We start from the raw sequence: 18,074 nt of genomic DNA, 5'->3' as shown, positions 1-18,074 counted from the left end.
GCGTTATTGTCATTGTCGTGTCAGATGAGTTAATATTTTTGGCGTGTTGGCTTAAGCTGCGTTTTCACTTAAAGCTCGGCCACACATGCGCGTTTTAAGAGCGTAGGCGGAGCGTCAGCAGAGCGCAATGATAGCGGTGCGCCGGACGAACGCTGGCGTTGCGCCCAGCGGACGCCGGCGGGAACTAACGAGCGCGGATTGCGAGCGGAACGCCAGCGTTCGTCCGGCGCACCGATATCATTGCGCTCCGCTAACGCTACGCTATCAAAACTCTTTATGTGTGGCGGAGGCTTTAGTGTTCTGAACACTTTGCGTAGCCGAATGCACAAACGCTCACGAAACGCTCACGATAATATCTCTTTTGCAGCTACCTATCTCTATCGCTCTTGCGTATTGGCGCGACAGAGCCAGACTACCTTTCGCGGCGTTTCGTTTTCGTTTCGCGTCGCAGAAATGCCATTCGGTACGGGGCCAGTTCTGAGACTTCTGAGCGAGCATTCGATCGTTCATGTACCGATAAATGTATGAAAGTCAAGTGTTCATCTGCGCACGAACGGACGAATGCTCGCTCGGGGGTTACCATGACGTACTAAAGACGTTCAGTTTAGGTTGAGAGAAAGGGACACAGCTATGGCAGTTACATAGCTCCGTCCCTCTCTCTCAACCTAAACTGAACGGCTTTAGCACGTCATGGTAACCCCCCTGAACTGTTCAGAACACTAAATGAAAACGCAACTTTACAAAGATGTCTGTGAACTCGACCGTAATAGGTATTTAAGTATTTATTTACAATTAACTACACAAATGTACAGTGTTGCCAAAGTACAGAAAGAATCAACGTTAGAAAATTAAAAAAACTGGAGTAAATACTGCTTGTTAACTTATACATCCATGGCCAGACTGATTTAGACATTATACACAACCCAATAAGGTCTTCGTTTCTTTGTTGATTTAATAGTTTTCCTTGCATGAAAAGCTATATTTGATTTTAGAGAAAAGTGGCGATACTGCTGATTAAATGATTTACTCTTTTAAGCGTTAAAAGGATTTAGTAGCGGAAGTAATTAGGTTTATTCATACTAATATTTATAAATGGGAAAGTGTGTGTGTCTGTTTGTTTGTTTGTCCGTCATTCACGGCAAAACGGAGCGACGAATTGACGTGATTTTTAAGTGGAGGTAGTTGAAGGGATGGAGAGTGACATATGCTACTTTTTGTCTCTTTCTATCGCGAGCGAAGCCGCGGGCAAAAGCTAGTATAGTGTGTTCATGTTCAATTTTAAACTGAAAATATTTTATCAAAAATCACAATAAAATAGTACGAACAAACAATTACTTACTTACTCTAGCTTTGAAGAGTAGGCAATTAAAATTAAATTGGAGAACTCGTATTTAGACTGTCCAGTCTATAAAGTAATAACTTGATATCAATTAGGAAACAAATTATTTTCTAATTGTTATTCGAATAATTAACAGAAATTTAAATTTGGAAATGTTCATTAAATCTGGCGTAAGAGCGCAAAAACGACGTGTCCGCGCGTCACCCAGCCATTTATAAAATGGCAACGTATTGCCTGCCTTCAGTACACCCCGAGGTTTCAGCTCTAAACAAACAACACCAACGTGCTACGGTGATAATAGGATAAACAGTTCAAGTGTGGTTCGGTTCGGGCTTTCCGACCACTATACCACAATATCGATCGGAACCCGCCCCACTGCTGGCGGTAATGCGCGCCTCGCCTCACCTCTTCCTACCGCACGCGAAATGGAACGCGAATAACTAACGGCACTTTTGTCAGCGGATGATTTGCAAAACGTAACACGGTAAGGGCGTAGTCGGAGCACAAGCAAGTGGCGCACTCTCGTGAGAGATGAACGAACAGATAAATCTAAGAATGCGTTATATAATTTTTGTAAGTAATCGGAATATTTTATATACTTTGCTGCTTCAAAAGGCACAGCGGAGCATTAGTAGCGTGGGAGAACGTCGATGGATAGCGAACAAAGCGGCGTAGTCGATCGCGTGTCAAAACCAGAGGTTTCTATGGTAACGGCCGCGGGTCGCGCTAGTGCGGGCTCGCGGCCTCTCCGCGCCGCAAATCGTTGAAATCAAAACTTTCACGCTACGCGCTCGCTACGAAGTTTTACGGCTACGAACTTTCTGCTACGGCGTAGCGCGCACTCAAAACTTTGTTCAGAAAGCTTTTTTATTTGTCACTTTCTGTTATCAACCCTATAAACTTGAGCATTTTATGTGTCGTTCAGGGGCTTTCGACGAGCTCGACTTCAAACCAGTCCAAGCATACGACCAACATGCCGTTTTACTTGAACGTATTGACTGTGTTTTAAATCTTATACAACGTTCATTCGTCCGATCCGACCAACCAATTTAGATTGTTCTATTTTAGGAATCCGTGTTAATTATAGTTGGATAGAAATATACTTAATTGGACAGAGCATTGCAGGTTTCTCAAAGTAGGTACTGGTATAACTAGCAGGCAAGGCATCCTTTGGCTGGCATTGTGGCTGGCGCGCCAGTCGCAGTCGACTCGGTTTTGTTGTTCGTGGAAGCAAGTCGCAGGTGGGCGCTGCCGAGCGCGGCCGACGGCGGCCGAGCGCGCCCGAGCGCGGAGCGTGCGAGAAGGCCGTAAGCGCCGCGCCGCCGCGCGCTCGCGGCCGCGGCGCGCCGAGCGCTCGGCGCCGCGACCCGACCAGTCTACGATCGGCCTCCATCCTACCCGGTTGTGTAAGTGACGGCGTAAACTACATTTTGACAGTTGTTATCGTGATCGTGTGATGTTTTCATATCGGAACTATGGTGTATCCCCATGAAAATGTGGAGTGATTTCCAGGTAAGGGTCTAATATAAGCCGTCGCATTGCTTTTTAGGATTACGGTCATGGTTCTGTGATAAATTCAACTTGTTGAAATCAGCCTTGTTCGTTTGGTCTTTCCAATGTTCTCTGAGTTGTCTTTGAATGAGGGTAGACTTATCTTGTATGTTAATGCGTTAAATTGGTTGTTCTTTTTGTGATTCTTTAGTATATTTTTATGTTTGGTAACTTTTTGGGAAATTTACTTTATATTTCAAGTGTTTTAGAGCTTTTAACATGCGGTTCGTTTCGTTTATGTAATTCGTTCACTTTTCTCATTCTAAGCTATTGCAAAGTATATTTAAACAATAATGAAAATTCCTCAATGTGACTTTAGTATTTATTTACAGAGGTAGGTGACTTTGTCACTGAATGATATTTGAACTGATGCAAGTTGTCATTATTCTCTAAATTTAAGAATGGTTTCTAAATTTAGATTCTTCACTTTTATGTCATAACTTGTTAAACTAACTCAAGAATAGGTACATATAGGTTTTTGGATTTTCAAAGTGTTTTCTATGTTTCTTCAAAATAATTGAAAAGTTTACAACTGGGAACAGTTGTGGCGGGAGCGATGGCGCCTTTTTTTCAAATCTGACAGTTGTCGTTTCCGGCGATCTGTCAAACGCCATGTGATGGAAGGGCGCATTCGTATTTTAAATCGGCATTATTCTGAGCGCGGCGCGGTCGGGTGGCGAGAATACGTGGGTATCTCCGTCCCGCTCGGGCGCGGTGCGCCGTCCCGCTCGCGCGCTGTTTTTGTGGCGGAGCGGGTTTTTTGCCGAGCTCGGCTGGCGCCGTACATTAATTACTCGAGCCACAGAGCGGAGTTTACTTTCTACATCACCATTCGCTGCAGGGCCTCGACTCGCTCGGACGCGGACCGATTTTTTTAAAACTTACATCGTAATATCAACCTCCTCCCGCAATAAATTCAGCAATATTTAATTTAGGAACTGTTGTACCATTGTACTATTTAAAACTGTCCTTTTAAAGGGACATTGGGACAAAGGTGGTTCATGATTTTGGGACCTTGTTTTAGTATCTTAAAAGAACACTGGGACTTTAGAGGTCCATGTCTTTGGTACCTTATTTTTTTCCATTATAGGTACAATTGAATGTTATAGTTTTTATAGGATATTGAGGCTTAGGAGACTTTGTTTCTCGTTTAACGATTTAATATTGGCCTTTGAGGACATTGGACCTTAGGAGTAACATCTTTGGGTCCTTATGGTATTTCTAACATTATATTTCTGTCCATACAAAAGGACAATTTGCCTTTAGAGTTAGAAATCTTAAACTCTCTAATCTATGTTTTGACCAATAAGTAATTAAAAATTAATAAAGAATTTTGTAGTGAACGCAATCATGTGTGAGCGGGGGCGGGCGGGGTCGGTTGCTAGGCGACGGCCCGCCCAGCCGCCCCCGCGCCACTTAGCGAGATTTACTCCGAGTCTGGGATCGCCAATGGGTACTAGTCTTCCAAACGATCCCAGTTTAGCTTTGGCCATGGATTTCGTATGAAATACATGAATTTTTGAGATGAAATTAGGATTGCTATTTTAAGTTGGACTAGCATTGCCGTTGCCATAATGGTTCACCATTTCTAAGCCAGCTAGAATGATTTTTTATAGTACTTTTCAACATTCAAATTTTAAGCCCTTAATTTTATATTTTTAGAATGAATTTTGAATGAAATACACTGTTTGATGATGTTGACATTTAAAATAAACATTCCATTTAGAGTACTTATTAAAACACTCCTTATTTATTATCAAGTATCAATATCTTCCGATCGACATATATTCAAAATGAAATTGAAAAACTGCTACGAGTGCTACGAAAATAAAAAGATTTCAACGGGCGGCCAAAAATGTTTCTAAAAATAGAAATCCTTCGTCTAGACCCTTTTTTCTCTTTATAAAATACTAGCTTTGCCCACGACTTCTCCGCTTAAAAAATCATGTCAATTCGTCGCTCCGTTTTGCCGTAAAAGACGGACAAACAAACAGACACACACACTTTCCCATTTATAATATTAGTATGAACAAGTAATAATTATGATAGGTTTTCTAAAGTAGGTACATATCTAGTTATGTTTTCATGGAGACCAATTTGAAACATATGAATAAAATGGGACTGGCATTAATTGATTGACTATAAAATTTTAGTTTTATCGGATATAATTTTAAACATAACCTTTAAAACTCAATATACATACTTAAATTAATTTAAATTGTCATAAAATCATCTTTGCTGCTTTGTTAAAACATTTTCCTACTTAAAAAACTAATTTAACCAAACCACCCATCACCATCTGAACAAAAAAACTTTAAAATATAATTTTCTAAGTTAATAGGCCAGTATATAAACATATTTCTAGTTACGGACATCACAGCCTTAGGATCTATTTTAATTCTACTACGAAACTAAAACCACTTATATAAACACATATTTGATATTTCGTAGACTGCTACAAAGAATAGTCAAGAAAACAAACATATACAAATCTAAATTGTAAATATAATATCATTTATTGTTGTTTAAGCTTTGATTCCATTTATGACCTTAATGATTAACAACAAAATCATACTCAAACTTCGCAACTTCATCCATCACAATATTCAACTTGAGTAACTCATCATAAAACAGGTGAATGAACCTTAGCACCTTCATTACAATGTTCGTATTCCCAAACTGGCTCAAAAATTCGTCAGCGCGTGTATCTTCTTCTTCAGTCGTTCCCTCAATGCTGAAGATTGAGACACCATGTCATTCTGACAGTGTGTATATTACAATACGAAGTCCGTATTCCTAAACTGGCTCAAAAACACGCCTGCATACATATGTACACAAACTCCGACAATGGCTCAAAAACACGTCAGCATGTATGTGTTTCACTACGTCCGTATTCCCAAACTGGCTCAAAAACACGCCAGCATGCACATGTACATTACAAAGTCCGACACTGGCTCAAATACACGTCAGCACGTATGTGTATTCACTACGTCCGTATTCCCAAACTGGCTCAAAAACACTCCATCGTGTATGTATATTTACAACGCACCGTTCGTACTCGCAAACTGGACCAAAAACACGCCAGCGTGTATTTATTTAGATGCAGAAACCGGGAGTCGTGTAGGCCTATATACCTACTCACGGGGAGGCTGAGGGTGCATCGCAGAATGCGACTTGTTGCAGTACACATGTTCTACGTGCTTGCATACTGAAACTTTTCTAGCGGTTTTATAACTGGCTCTGTAACTAAAACTGCAGAATGAAATTGGGACTGTTTTGTGTTTATGGTTAGTATCACATCTATCAGCAATTCAGATCATGGTAAATAATTAGAACAGATTGCACTCCTTATTAGGCTACTTGCCCTTATAATATAACCTAACCACAAAATTAAAATTTTGAAAAAACCCCCGACCGCGACATAGTGGACCGATTTTCATGAAACATGGCTAAGAACACTCCCGACTAACTCAGCTTTCAAACAAAAAAAACTAAATCGAAATCGGTTCACTCGTTCGGGAGCTACGGTGCCACAGACAGACACACACACAGACAGACAAACAGACAGACAGACAGACAGACAGACACGTCAAACTTATAACACCCCGTCGTTTTTGCGTCGGGGGTTAAAAAATGTAGTCTGAGAAGATTGTAGTACAGGATATACGAATTATAAATTTACCTGTTTTAGTATTCAAAATTGTCCAAATTTTACAAATAAGATCGACTAATTCAGCTCTATATGTGAGTTTTTCTAAATGTGCATTAGAGAAAAATTCATAATTAATTTAGTGAGTTAGTTTTCAAAAATCCAGTCTTATAAAAATCAAGATAATAAGATGCTCTAACTGAAACTTGAATTAAAATTTCAACGCCTTGCTAATATGGAATTAATATGAAATCGAATTGAGTGACGTCACGGTCAAATCAGTTACTTTATATATTTCTACCTGACTTATTAAATAGAAATTGGATGTAAAAATAACTTCTATGTTTTTATTATATTTATCTGATGCTTGATTTCGCGCATGGTATTTTTTATTTATTTTAAGTACAGTCGAGTTTCCTATGATAATAAGGATAGATACTCTGATCCTGTAAAAATATATGAAGGATGGAAGGAGGAAACATAGGTAAGAGCACAACTATTATGACTCTCTGGACGTTTCTATACCAAATTTAGAAAAATGTAATGTTATATATCTAATAAGGTCTAACGTGTAAATTAAGCGAGGAACGCATTTTTGAAGCTTCGGAATCTTAGGACCTTTCAGTCAGTTGTATACAGACGTATAAAGAGCATGTCTACAGACCTTTTAAAACAAAACAGCGCCTATACAGAGGCGAGACAACGGAAAGTAAACGGCGATTGTAACAATTACCGTAATCAGCTGTTACTTTCAGCGACGTGCCTAATTCGGAGCAATAAACGTCATCTCGCATCGTAACAGCACCGTAGTAAACAACACCACGTGCTCGCAATGTAATAAAATAGCCGCGAGAACCATACTCATCGAAGACACGCATAATAATCGCTTATGCTAACGAACCTAATTATGTAAACCATTATGAACCGTATTTTGACATACACGCTAACGACCAATTATATGGCTATTGTGTGACTCAATGAACTTGAACGCTTATAATAATATAGGGCGTCGACACCTATGAATGGACGACACCTGTTTCAAGTCTCAAATGTCAGGTGTATCCCGAATTGAATGCGGACCATTATATTTTTATTATTACCGATGCATTGAGATGAGATGCGACAACCACCTGTTTGTTTATTTAAAAGGATTTACTTTGTGCCATTTTTCTCGTTGCGCATTTTTAAATCGGTTGTATTGTGTTATTCTTTATAGTATCTGACAAGCTAGGGATGAATGAATGGAACCTTGCTTGAAGGACAGCAATACCGTTATAATACTACTGCTTCTTACGAATCTTACGTGATCTCAAACTTAGTTCAATGATGGCATAAGTTTTCACAAAATCTCCTAGTGTTGGACCTAGTTTGAAACGATTTTGATAGCACATACTGGTGAAATAATATTATAAAATTTATAGACATATCATGTATTTGAAATGATGACGTTTACTTAACAGTTTCACAGCCTGTTCTATCAAAACCGTTGTTAACGTAGGTTGGTTCTACGAATCCAAGTAGCAAATCCTTCTTCCCGGAATCCCGTCCGCGGCTGACAGATGAAGTCCCGCCGACGCCGACGCGGCCGTCTTCGCATAAATCCCATGCCATTCCGATGCGACCCGCGACCCATTTACGTCGCACAAAACAATATAAGAGTCAATGAAACCACTTTCGTGGCCTATGTAAACAGAAACGCTGCATATTTTCGGTAAACACGCCGAGACGACTCGACGCCAATAATTTATGTAAATCCGCGTCATTGTATAAGTAAGTGATGTTTTTATTGCCATCTTTCTGTTTTGACGGTCAAGTTCAGATCGCGAAAGTTTACGTAGGTATCTAAGTATTCTTGGGAGTTCCTAAGTTGTTTGCACCTTTGTCGAGACAAGTTTCAAGACATTGTAACTTTATTCGGCCCGCTAGGCCTGGGTGAACTTACTATATAAGTCATTTTAATCGGTTCATTTGCAACTCTATTAATGCATCTACTAGTAATGACTCGGTCTTAAGTTTACGCTAGACATAATGTTAGTACTGGTCCTATTCGCATAACTAGGTAGATATTCATATCAACAATAATAACAACGTCGGTAAGATTATCCAATCCAGTAGTTGTCATTCAAATAATTAGCAATGCCACGAATAGAAATGCTTTTATTGAATTAATATAGTTTGCATTTGCAAATCTATTACGAGTATAAAATGATACAATTGTCGGTGTAACTGAAATTCACGGTGTATAAATAACTTTCATGGGAAATACCTACAATAATAAAAACTTAAGCTTATCTACTTTTTACGATAAAACTCATTTGTAATGTAGCCGGGCTGCAGACAAGCAAACGTAAATAAACAATTTACAACGAGCGAGTAGTAGCGTAAAATCTCATTCTAATTACTATGATAATGGTTTATTACCACTACAAATCTGTTTCCTAGATACCGCGCATTAATCACTCGTGAATTGTGAATGAATGCTATTATTATACGGCAACCGGTCAACGATATCAGAGTGATGTAAACGTCATTTTATAATCATAAGCTCATAAATAAACATGGTGACGTAGCATCGGAAGCGGCAGGTCGGAACTTCGTGAAACAACGCACACTTGCGTAACAATGTTTTGACATTCGACAGCGACACATTTAGCGCGCATTAAGTGGATCAATGAACTTGAGCCGTTTGTATGTGCTCGTTACGCAATCGCCGTTTGAGTGAGATTAATGCGCGGATTATGGCACGCGATACGTTTCAATTTACGTTCCGTTTCATTCATGAGTAAGATAATGACGGCGTCGTTCCGCTCGCCTGTCAGTTGTCGCTCACGTGTGATCGCTTCATCTACCACGTTTCACTCCGATCGGGGCGCCGCCGCCGCCGGCCCGCCGGTGCACCGATGCGCCTACCACACACTCACTCGACTCAAGAGCAGTGTCTCTTCATGCCAACCACCGTTACCGATAACGAATCTTAGCTGCACAAAAATTCACAGAGAGATAAACCGTTTTACAGCCGTCCAGTCCAAGTCTGGGGAGGAAGTGTGTTAGTTCGGAAGGCGCTCGTACTATTAGCTGCGAGTTTACAAGACGGCGGGGGCAGGGAGTACGTCTTCACCCATTGACGGTTGAAGCACCCCGCGACACTTTCACTGCCCGTTATTGCACTTACTACGCGCCTACTGCAGCGGGCGAGGGGGCCACCCCAATGCATTCACCCTACCCCGCGCCCTTACACAAGGGTGCACGCTTTACTAAATTTAAGAATACAATCTTCTATGTGATCTATCATAGACCTTTGGCGCATTCGTGCGTGCATACGGATTTTCTCTAACGCTCCGCACGGAGTTCAACGGTCAGACGGTAGAAAATTGCCACGTTATTTAACAATCTGCCAATCAGTTATGCGCTAGACGAGGCGACATTGTGTCGTCGATCTGTGATGTAATGTATATTGGTTAATCGGAGACGATCGGCGTAGTTTAAAACAACGCGTTAGCGTATCAACGGCCGTATCTCAAGTCTAGACGGGCGGGCAGTCGAGTTTAAGTGGGACAATGTCAGCGGTGAGGGCTCACTATTATTTGCGTAGACACGTGTGCCGAGGAGCCGAGTGACAACTCGTGACGGAAGTTTGTAAACAGAGGCGGCCTTGCGACCTGCGGCCGATAGTCACGCACGCCGATGCCAATACTGATACAGATTACACTTTCTCAAATCGGCTCTATCAATGGAAACAATGATAACATCGCGCGTCAACGAACTCGAAACGATTTGTTATTGACGCAACAAACTTGCCGCTAGTTCGATACAAACGACTTACGGAAACGACTTTGATAGAAATAGCTGCAACTGCCGTCTAGTCGCAGTCTAGCCTACACACCCTTAAAGTACTTGTAACTTGGATTTATTTAGGCACACGGTTGTAACGACAGTTTAGTCGCAATACACGCAATTCGTCCGTAGCTGTTTTTAAAAAGTAGCATTTAAGGGACTAACTTCTGTCAATGATGCTTAAAAGTGCATATTTTGGAATTAGTCCTAAAATTTTACCTTTATCTAAAAAATACGTTAATAAAAGTAACATTTCAGTTAAAGTATGAGAATACCTCAGCAAGCAATTTTATTCGTAGAATGGGTATCCATCCTCCTTGCGTTATCCCGGCATTTGCCACGGCTCATGGGAGCCTGGGGTACGCTGTGACAACTAATCAAAAGATTTGGCGTACGCACTAGTTTTACGAAAACGACTGCCATCTGACCTTCCAACCCAAAGGGTAACTAGGCCTTATTGGAATTAGTCCGGTTTCCTGAAACTGGCAAATATCAAATGATCTTTCGCACATAAGTTCCGAAAAACTCATTGGTACGAGCCGGGTTTCGACCCCGCGACCTCCGGATTGAAAGTCGCACGCTCTTACCGCTAGGCCACCAGCGCTTTTTTCGTAGAATGGGTATAAGAAACGTAAAGGATTCACATGAAAAATTGTAATGTTGTCAAATCGTTTTAATAAAATCAGCTGTTACATAACTAAAACTAAAGCATCGCATGTAAATAAACATGAAAAGCGAGATGTTACATGAATAAAGAGATCGTGCATAGCAACGGCATCACACGAGCGGGACGTCTCGCAGACTGATTGATGGCCGATAGATCGGCATTGAACCCGCGGACTTCCCGTGACGTCGCACCGCGCCCCTCTGACGTACGACCTACGTAACATTTACATTCTTTTGGCCTTTGTTTACACTATAAAATGCGATTATTGTTCGGGTCGACGTCTTATCTTTATGACTGCTACCTGTTCCGGTGTTTGACGCGGGAAACCTGTTTGCACTTTGTATTACAAATATTCAATAACGAATTATAAATTCAAATTTAATCTTCAAAGGTTGGCTTTGACATTAAAATATTACCTATTATGACTATCAGCTGTTAATTATGTAATAGTGTTTGAACAGCTGTTTTCGTTACTACGTTTACTATTAGATATTACAACGTACCTACTTATACGATGTGTTTTATTAAAGATTCTGTGTATAGAGGTATTTTTACATTAGTTGCGTAGTCCGACCTTGGTTATTTGCGAAAATGGTGATGCAACTACACTTTACGACATTTTTCCAGCGCTAAGGCTTCCGAGGGAGTGCCTAATTTTAGAAACAACGGGAAAAAGTACAATTGGGCCTGTTTTCCCCGATTTTCGCAATATATAAGCCCGCCCAGCGGCTAAAATAAATGTTACAAAATATTGCGTAAACAAAGAATAGGGAGAACCTTTTTTGGATGTATATTTTTACTAAACGATCTAGATATATGTACTTCTATCAAAAATCTCAATTTTATCCCCTTATTCTGAATGAAATGGTAAAATCATAGTGATTATTAAAAGTAGTAGGTAGTAGGTATACCTACCTTCATTTGGCAACTTATTGATTTTTTTGATAACTTTGCGAAGTTAAATTTTGTCTTAAATCATTACATTTAGATGCCGAGCTATCAAAAATGATATCTTCGAAAATTTTCACAAAAAATAGAAATCTCAAACGACAAAGTTTTCATTGAATGCTATATTTTTTCTGCTATCCAAACAGCGCACCATTTATCCAAGCACTAATTTAACCAAATTCACCGATATACCCTAACCCTAAAATGCGCAAGAGTCCGCCAGCTAACTAGCTGGCTCCCGGGACTAATCTCCTAAGTGCGTACCGCCCGCCCGGGCCGCGCGGGGGGTTCATTAAAAATTCATTCCTATTTCGGAGCGCTGTAATCAGCGGGGAGGCGCGCTCTGTTTTCTTCGTTATCATTTGTATGTACTTATTTATAGTTTTTGTTTACATTTTCTAATTATAGATTGGATGACGTTATCGATATGTCGTAGCAGATTAGCATTTAAATTATGAATTGCCAGTTTTAGAACGATTAGGGGATCGATTTTTGAATTTCGAACGCACGAATTCGCCGTTAGAAAGTCTGTGGAAAACGACGTAAAGCTATTTTTGAAGAAAAGTGGCTAGTAATTTTACAACTAGTGGTAATGACCACTCGTTTTCGATTCTGTTAGTAGAATTTAAATCGCTAGTAGTGGAGATATTATTGAACGAATTTCACGAAATCGAATGGCCGAGATTCCAAAATCGGCCCCTAGACTGCGGCGACTTTTTGATGAATATTATTTATTTATTTATTAGTAAAAACATGTTTACATGACATTACAGTAAAACCAATGCGTCACGAAACTTAGATAACAAAAAAGAATATGAATATGACCAAACGATAGTTTTATGAAATGATTACCACATCATAAAATTATCAGTTTTACATTTTAAAGAATTTTCTCTGAACACGAAGTACCTACTACGTAGGTAATCATTAGATCATTACATTTTAAATTGAAAATTACCTAGCTACTATCCAAAACCTAGAAAAGTCGAATTTTATCACCGTTTACTTAAATACTTCAAACGACGTGCCGTTTTGATACATCTATCAATCGACGATATTCAAATTTGTAGCAATCATAGTAGTAAAATTTATAGGTTTTTTGCTATTGCTAATTACTGCAAATGTAGTGGTTTGTATGTTGGTTCCGACATTTTTCCCTATCGGGTGGTGGGGGCTCCCCTTTCCATCCTTTGATCTCTACTATGTATTCATGACTACCCGAATTAAACTCGAAATGAGTAAACAGCTGTACTTGTTTCTACCAGGGGCGGCTCACTCCGCGATTCCATCGCCGCGCTATACTCGCGGCCTAATCAGGGTGGCTCGATTCTCGCGGAACGCACGTTCGCACTTTCTATTGTTACAATGTCGCGAGTTTTTTAAAGGTTCATATGCGATATCCGTGTGTGGAATGACTAATTATGCTGTTGAATAAACATCATGTTTCTACTTACTATTGATTTCATTTATGTAAAACTGTCACAACGATATCTGTATATATACCTAGAAAGTACCCAGTATTTACATTTTATCTGGAAAAATTAACAACCTAATGTGTTTAAATTTATGAACTTCAAAGATTTAATCTGAAGTTTCTGTAAATGTCAAACATAGTTACAACTCATAGTTACCTCTAGGTACTCTGGCTTACAAATAAATTAGGGTTGTAATTTTTAGTAACGACTATAAGATCTGAAGTTGTATGCTTAGTTTCATTATTACCACACCCACAATCTCTCTGATTTTATCACTGACACAGTATGATTTTTTGAAATAAGTCCGCCTTACGTTCTATGAGTTTTCATTCTATTTTATTAAACTTTAAATACCTTCTATATTTTCCAAAATTCGACATCAAATTAAGCGACATCCTTTCGAATCGAGTTCGCATGGTATCGCTGGAGGGCCCGCCCCTCGCCTCCTAATCCCCCTACCCCCTGTGACGTCACCACTCACAGGTTTTTTGGCAATGAAAAAGAAATATACCCCCTCAGATACGTTTTTCACTTTTTTCAACAGTCGCGTGCGAGACGAGACGGCGTTATATAGGTCATTCATTGTTTTTGTTTGTTTCTAAAAACATATGAGCATCATTCTAAGACCCAGACTTATTTGAACAGTGAATTTGGAACGTTGTAGTTCGAAATTCGAATTAATTTTGTTCTTTTTAAAGGAACTCGGGATTTAGAGGATCGTGTCGTCGTCGTTGGATTGTATTGTCATGACATTAGAGGTTAGATTTGACGAATCTGTGCGTCATTCTGAATGATACGTTCGATAATCAGTTGGCCTGAATCCACTTGTCTACTGATACCGGTTGCCAAGGGGCTGTTGAAGCTTTTTATTCGACTGATAAAAAAGGTCTTTTAAGCAAATTACGAGTAGGTATAACGTATGTGGTGTCGTCAGATTCCTTACAATCCAGTATAAATAAAGTACGTGACATAAGCAATATTGTCAGTTATTAAATTGTGCAAGTATAACAAAATATATATATGCACAGCATTACAAACTGTTATGTATAAATTTTTAGTTCTAATGTGCCGAGGTAAATTTTTTTATTCAAAATTTTTCAGAAGACCATTTTGTACTCGTGTGCTTTTAATTGCCCTCTGCATTGGTTTTACTTAAAATTTCGAGATTTAGAGAAGATTTTTTAAACTTTCCGTAACTTTACACATAAGTACGAGTTGCATTACAAGCTGTTGAACACAAACCTGTGAACACGTGCCACAGACCAGCCAATAAATCCCACTGAACCGAGCCCAATATTTTAATTGACACTCGATATCGTAAACATTTTTTTACGCTAACGGACTAAACAGGTTTGTGAATGGCGGGGTGGATCAATCACACGATCAGCTGATCGCCGTTTTCCTTTTCATCTCGTACTTTATGTAATTAATAGCCGCTGCGGGCGCCCGCGGGCCGCAGTTGGGAATAGGCGTAGGCGCCGTTAAGGCGATGAGTGGTGGAGACGACCTTGGATGATGTAGAAATGTTGTAGAAACTTGCAGAAAACTTATTAAAAGGAGAGGACGAGTAGAACTTGACAACTGGTGTCACAGTTCCTTGAAATATATTTAAAAAATGTTACTATTATTGTCTCCGTAACTCAATGATATCTTATATTTAACCCTTAAATGGTACCCTGAAATCACAAAACCACTGAGCATCAAGGGGGTTGAAAGTGTTGAAACTCCTTACTTATTTTACGTAAAATTAAAAGTGAACCCTGTAAAATACCAATTTGAATGTCAAAGTTTTAAGTTTTATAGACGATGTTAACGTTAAACATTGTGGTACAATACGAAATTTCATATATTTTATTCTCGGTTCGAGTTAGATGCCCTTAGCAACGAACATTGACGACACCACACCGCCTTAAACCTCAAACGTCCTTACGACCTAACTTATATTAAAACTATTAACTAAAACTCCATACTTATATTACGTAAAATTAAAAGTGAACCCTGTAAAATACCAATTTGAATGTCAAAGTTTTTAGTTTTTTTTTTATAGACGATGTTAACGTTAAACATTGTGGAACAATACGAAATTTCATAATATGTATTTTATTCTCGGTTCGAGTTAGATGCCCTTAGCAACGAACATTGACGACATGACGACACCACACCGCCTTAAACCTCAAACGTCCTTACGACCTTTCAAGCCGCACGGGGCACCGAACTAGACGCCTCGATTTATGACAGTCACGTACTGATTACATGAATGAACTGCTTATGGGCTGATCCTCCACTGCTCACTACGGCGATACTCATCGCATGCTGATCGGGACTGTTTAGTTACTCGCTTATTGCCCCGCGGACATCGAACCCTACGGTAACCTCCATTGTTAAAAGGACGTTTCTTTTAATTTCATAAACCACCGTAGATAAAGATCGTATTGTATCGTAGTTATGAATGAAGTAATAAACTACCGTAATGATTAGGGTCTAGAAAAAACGTCATACCGCAATACAACTTTTTGTTATCATTATACAATATTTGCGACGGTCCGGGCACGAGCCAGTTTTTATTAACGACAAAAAATCTTTTCAGGAGCTCCGCTCCCATTGTTCGAGTCGGCGAGAAATCCTAACAGGTGTCCGTTTAATGGGATCGCATTTAGTCAGTCGGCATTAGGCTCCCATAAATACCCCGCCTCAACAAGTGACAGAGCCCGCATCACGGCCCGTATAAGTATAAATTTATGAACAGAAGGGAAGGCCAGTCTTCGGTGTTTCGTATTTTTTTTCCGAGTCACTCTGTTGGGTAACGGAGTAACGGTACGTGTCGAGAGGGGCCGGCTCGTATCGCTCGCTGGTTTCTCATGCAATGTTGCAACTCGCTGGAGGCTACGGTGTGGGCAACACAGCGCGGAGAGCGGACCGAGGCGTAAGCCACGCGTGTGTGGGTGACGTCAACGCGCCACTTTCTCCATACTTTCGTCGTTGGCGCGCTAAAAAACAGACCGACTAGACGAAGACTATTAATACTCGTACATGCGGTGCGACGTCGCACGCTCTGTCGCGCGAAACTATACGGAATTGTTTTCTACATGTACCTCGCATGCTCGCGAGCGACGACTCTCCCTCGTCGCTACGGGCGCCGTAGCGTTCGATTATAATGATATAATTGAGTATATTTGCTACGCTCCAGCTAGTCCAGAGCCTAGGAGTAAGGTGGAGAGGTGAATCAGGCGGTCGAGCGCGGCAGCACGTCGCTAACTGGGCGTGCAAACAACACGGAGCGGCCCGGTAATGCAAATAGCTCGGCTTATTTAGCGACATTAAATTCAACTTTAATTCGCGCAGAAACATCGAACAAGTAAAATCCATTTGTTGGCATCGTGCGCCTGTCTAATTAAGCTCTGTCATAGACTCTTCGAAGGCTCTATTACGAGCCGCCTCCAAACTTAGAGCAGACTATCAACACATTCGGTATTCGATAAGAGAGCCGAGGCGGGTTGAAATTGAGTTTTATTTTTATAGAAGCAAGGGTGATATTGTGGGGCGAGATTGAAATTCAGCTCGGTGTGACAATTACGGCGATGCGGCCCGCCCTCGCGCCGCGCCGCCGCAATCGATAGGCCTAGCGCGGGGGCGGCGCGGGTGCGGGGCGGCGGCGGCTCATTACTTATGCAAAGCAGCAGAGAGCGCGCGACCAGCACGCCGCGCCGCAGCGGCAGCACGCCAGCAGCCCTCGAGCTGACCTTAACTCATATCGATTCTTCGACCCGCCAGCGCCACTCGGACTCCCATTTAAATATCAACAATTCAGCCCCGGATTGGAAACTTTTCATCAGGCAGGGTTGTAAAGCGTATAGGAAAGTTGGAAAGGGCCCTAATCTGCAAGTTGGCAATAGACTAACGGAGCCCATTACTGAATTCGGGGGCCGTCTTTGTGCGCTCCCTCCGGCGGGCCCTTCCCCGCTGCAGGAAGGGTCGCCCCTGACTTTTGTCTCCTCTCCGCTATTCAGCCCGACTCGCTACAATATTTCATTTGTGGAATACCCGCGTTAATATTTATTCACGTGGACGGGTCCGCTCCTAAACTTTTGCGACTCTGAATAGGTGCAATTTCGACTATGAGCTTCATAATTGTAGCATAATTTTGCATTTAGTTGACCATTGTGAATTTCGCTGGGGTAAGGAAATGGGACAAAGAAGATACTTTAGGCAGTCTCATAATCTGAAACTGCTTTTACGATTTAACTTTCATACTAATATTCTGCGAATCACAACCCTAAAAGATTGCGCAAAAGTCTTGTATTAAAGCAAGTAATACCTTTCTTTGTTCTATGTGTTTGTATATAGCATCCCTCTCCAAAAATCTGTAGGTACATTTTTAAAAACACTTTAAAAAACAACTTAGAACTTGCAATGCTCACGAAAAGTTAGTCGAAGTAGTAAACCGCCACATCATCGTGTGTCAGCCGACTAAAACTTTACGCGGCAAAATTCCCGCGCTTTATCAAGTTTACCGGGCACACCCCGCGGCGCAGATATACACCTATATATTCACAGTGTATATACACCCGGTATATAATGTAAATGGACGGGTTGCCATTGCGGGCGCGCTTG

The 18,074-nt window shown here is 40.7% G+C and overlaps 1 protein-coding gene across 1 annotated transcript in view; it reads left to right on the top strand.

The window, feature by feature from the left end:
- Positions 1–2,687: 2,687 nt before the first annotated feature.
- LOC125232547 overlaps positions 2,688–18,074 on the top strand; it is a 29,716-nt gene continuing 14,329 nt past the window's right edge. Inside the window, exon 1 of the mRNA XM_048138254.1 lies at positions 2,688–2,851. Coding sequence (XP_047994211.1) covers positions 2,828–2,851 — 24 coding nt within the window. The 5' untranslated portion in view covers positions 2,688–2,827. The remainder of the gene's footprint in view (positions 2,852–18,074) is intronic.

Source organism: Leguminivora glycinivorella, chromosome 13 (assembly GCF_023078275.1).
Source record: "Leguminivora glycinivorella isolate SPB_JAAS2020 chromosome 13, LegGlyc_1.1, whole genome shotgun sequence".
Classification (NCBI taxonomy): Eukaryota; Metazoa; Arthropoda; class Insecta; order Lepidoptera; family Tortricidae; genus Leguminivora; species Leguminivora glycinivorella.
The sequence above is the reverse complement of the archived record's forward strand: the minus strand, read 5'-3'. Positions and strand labels throughout refer to the sequence as shown.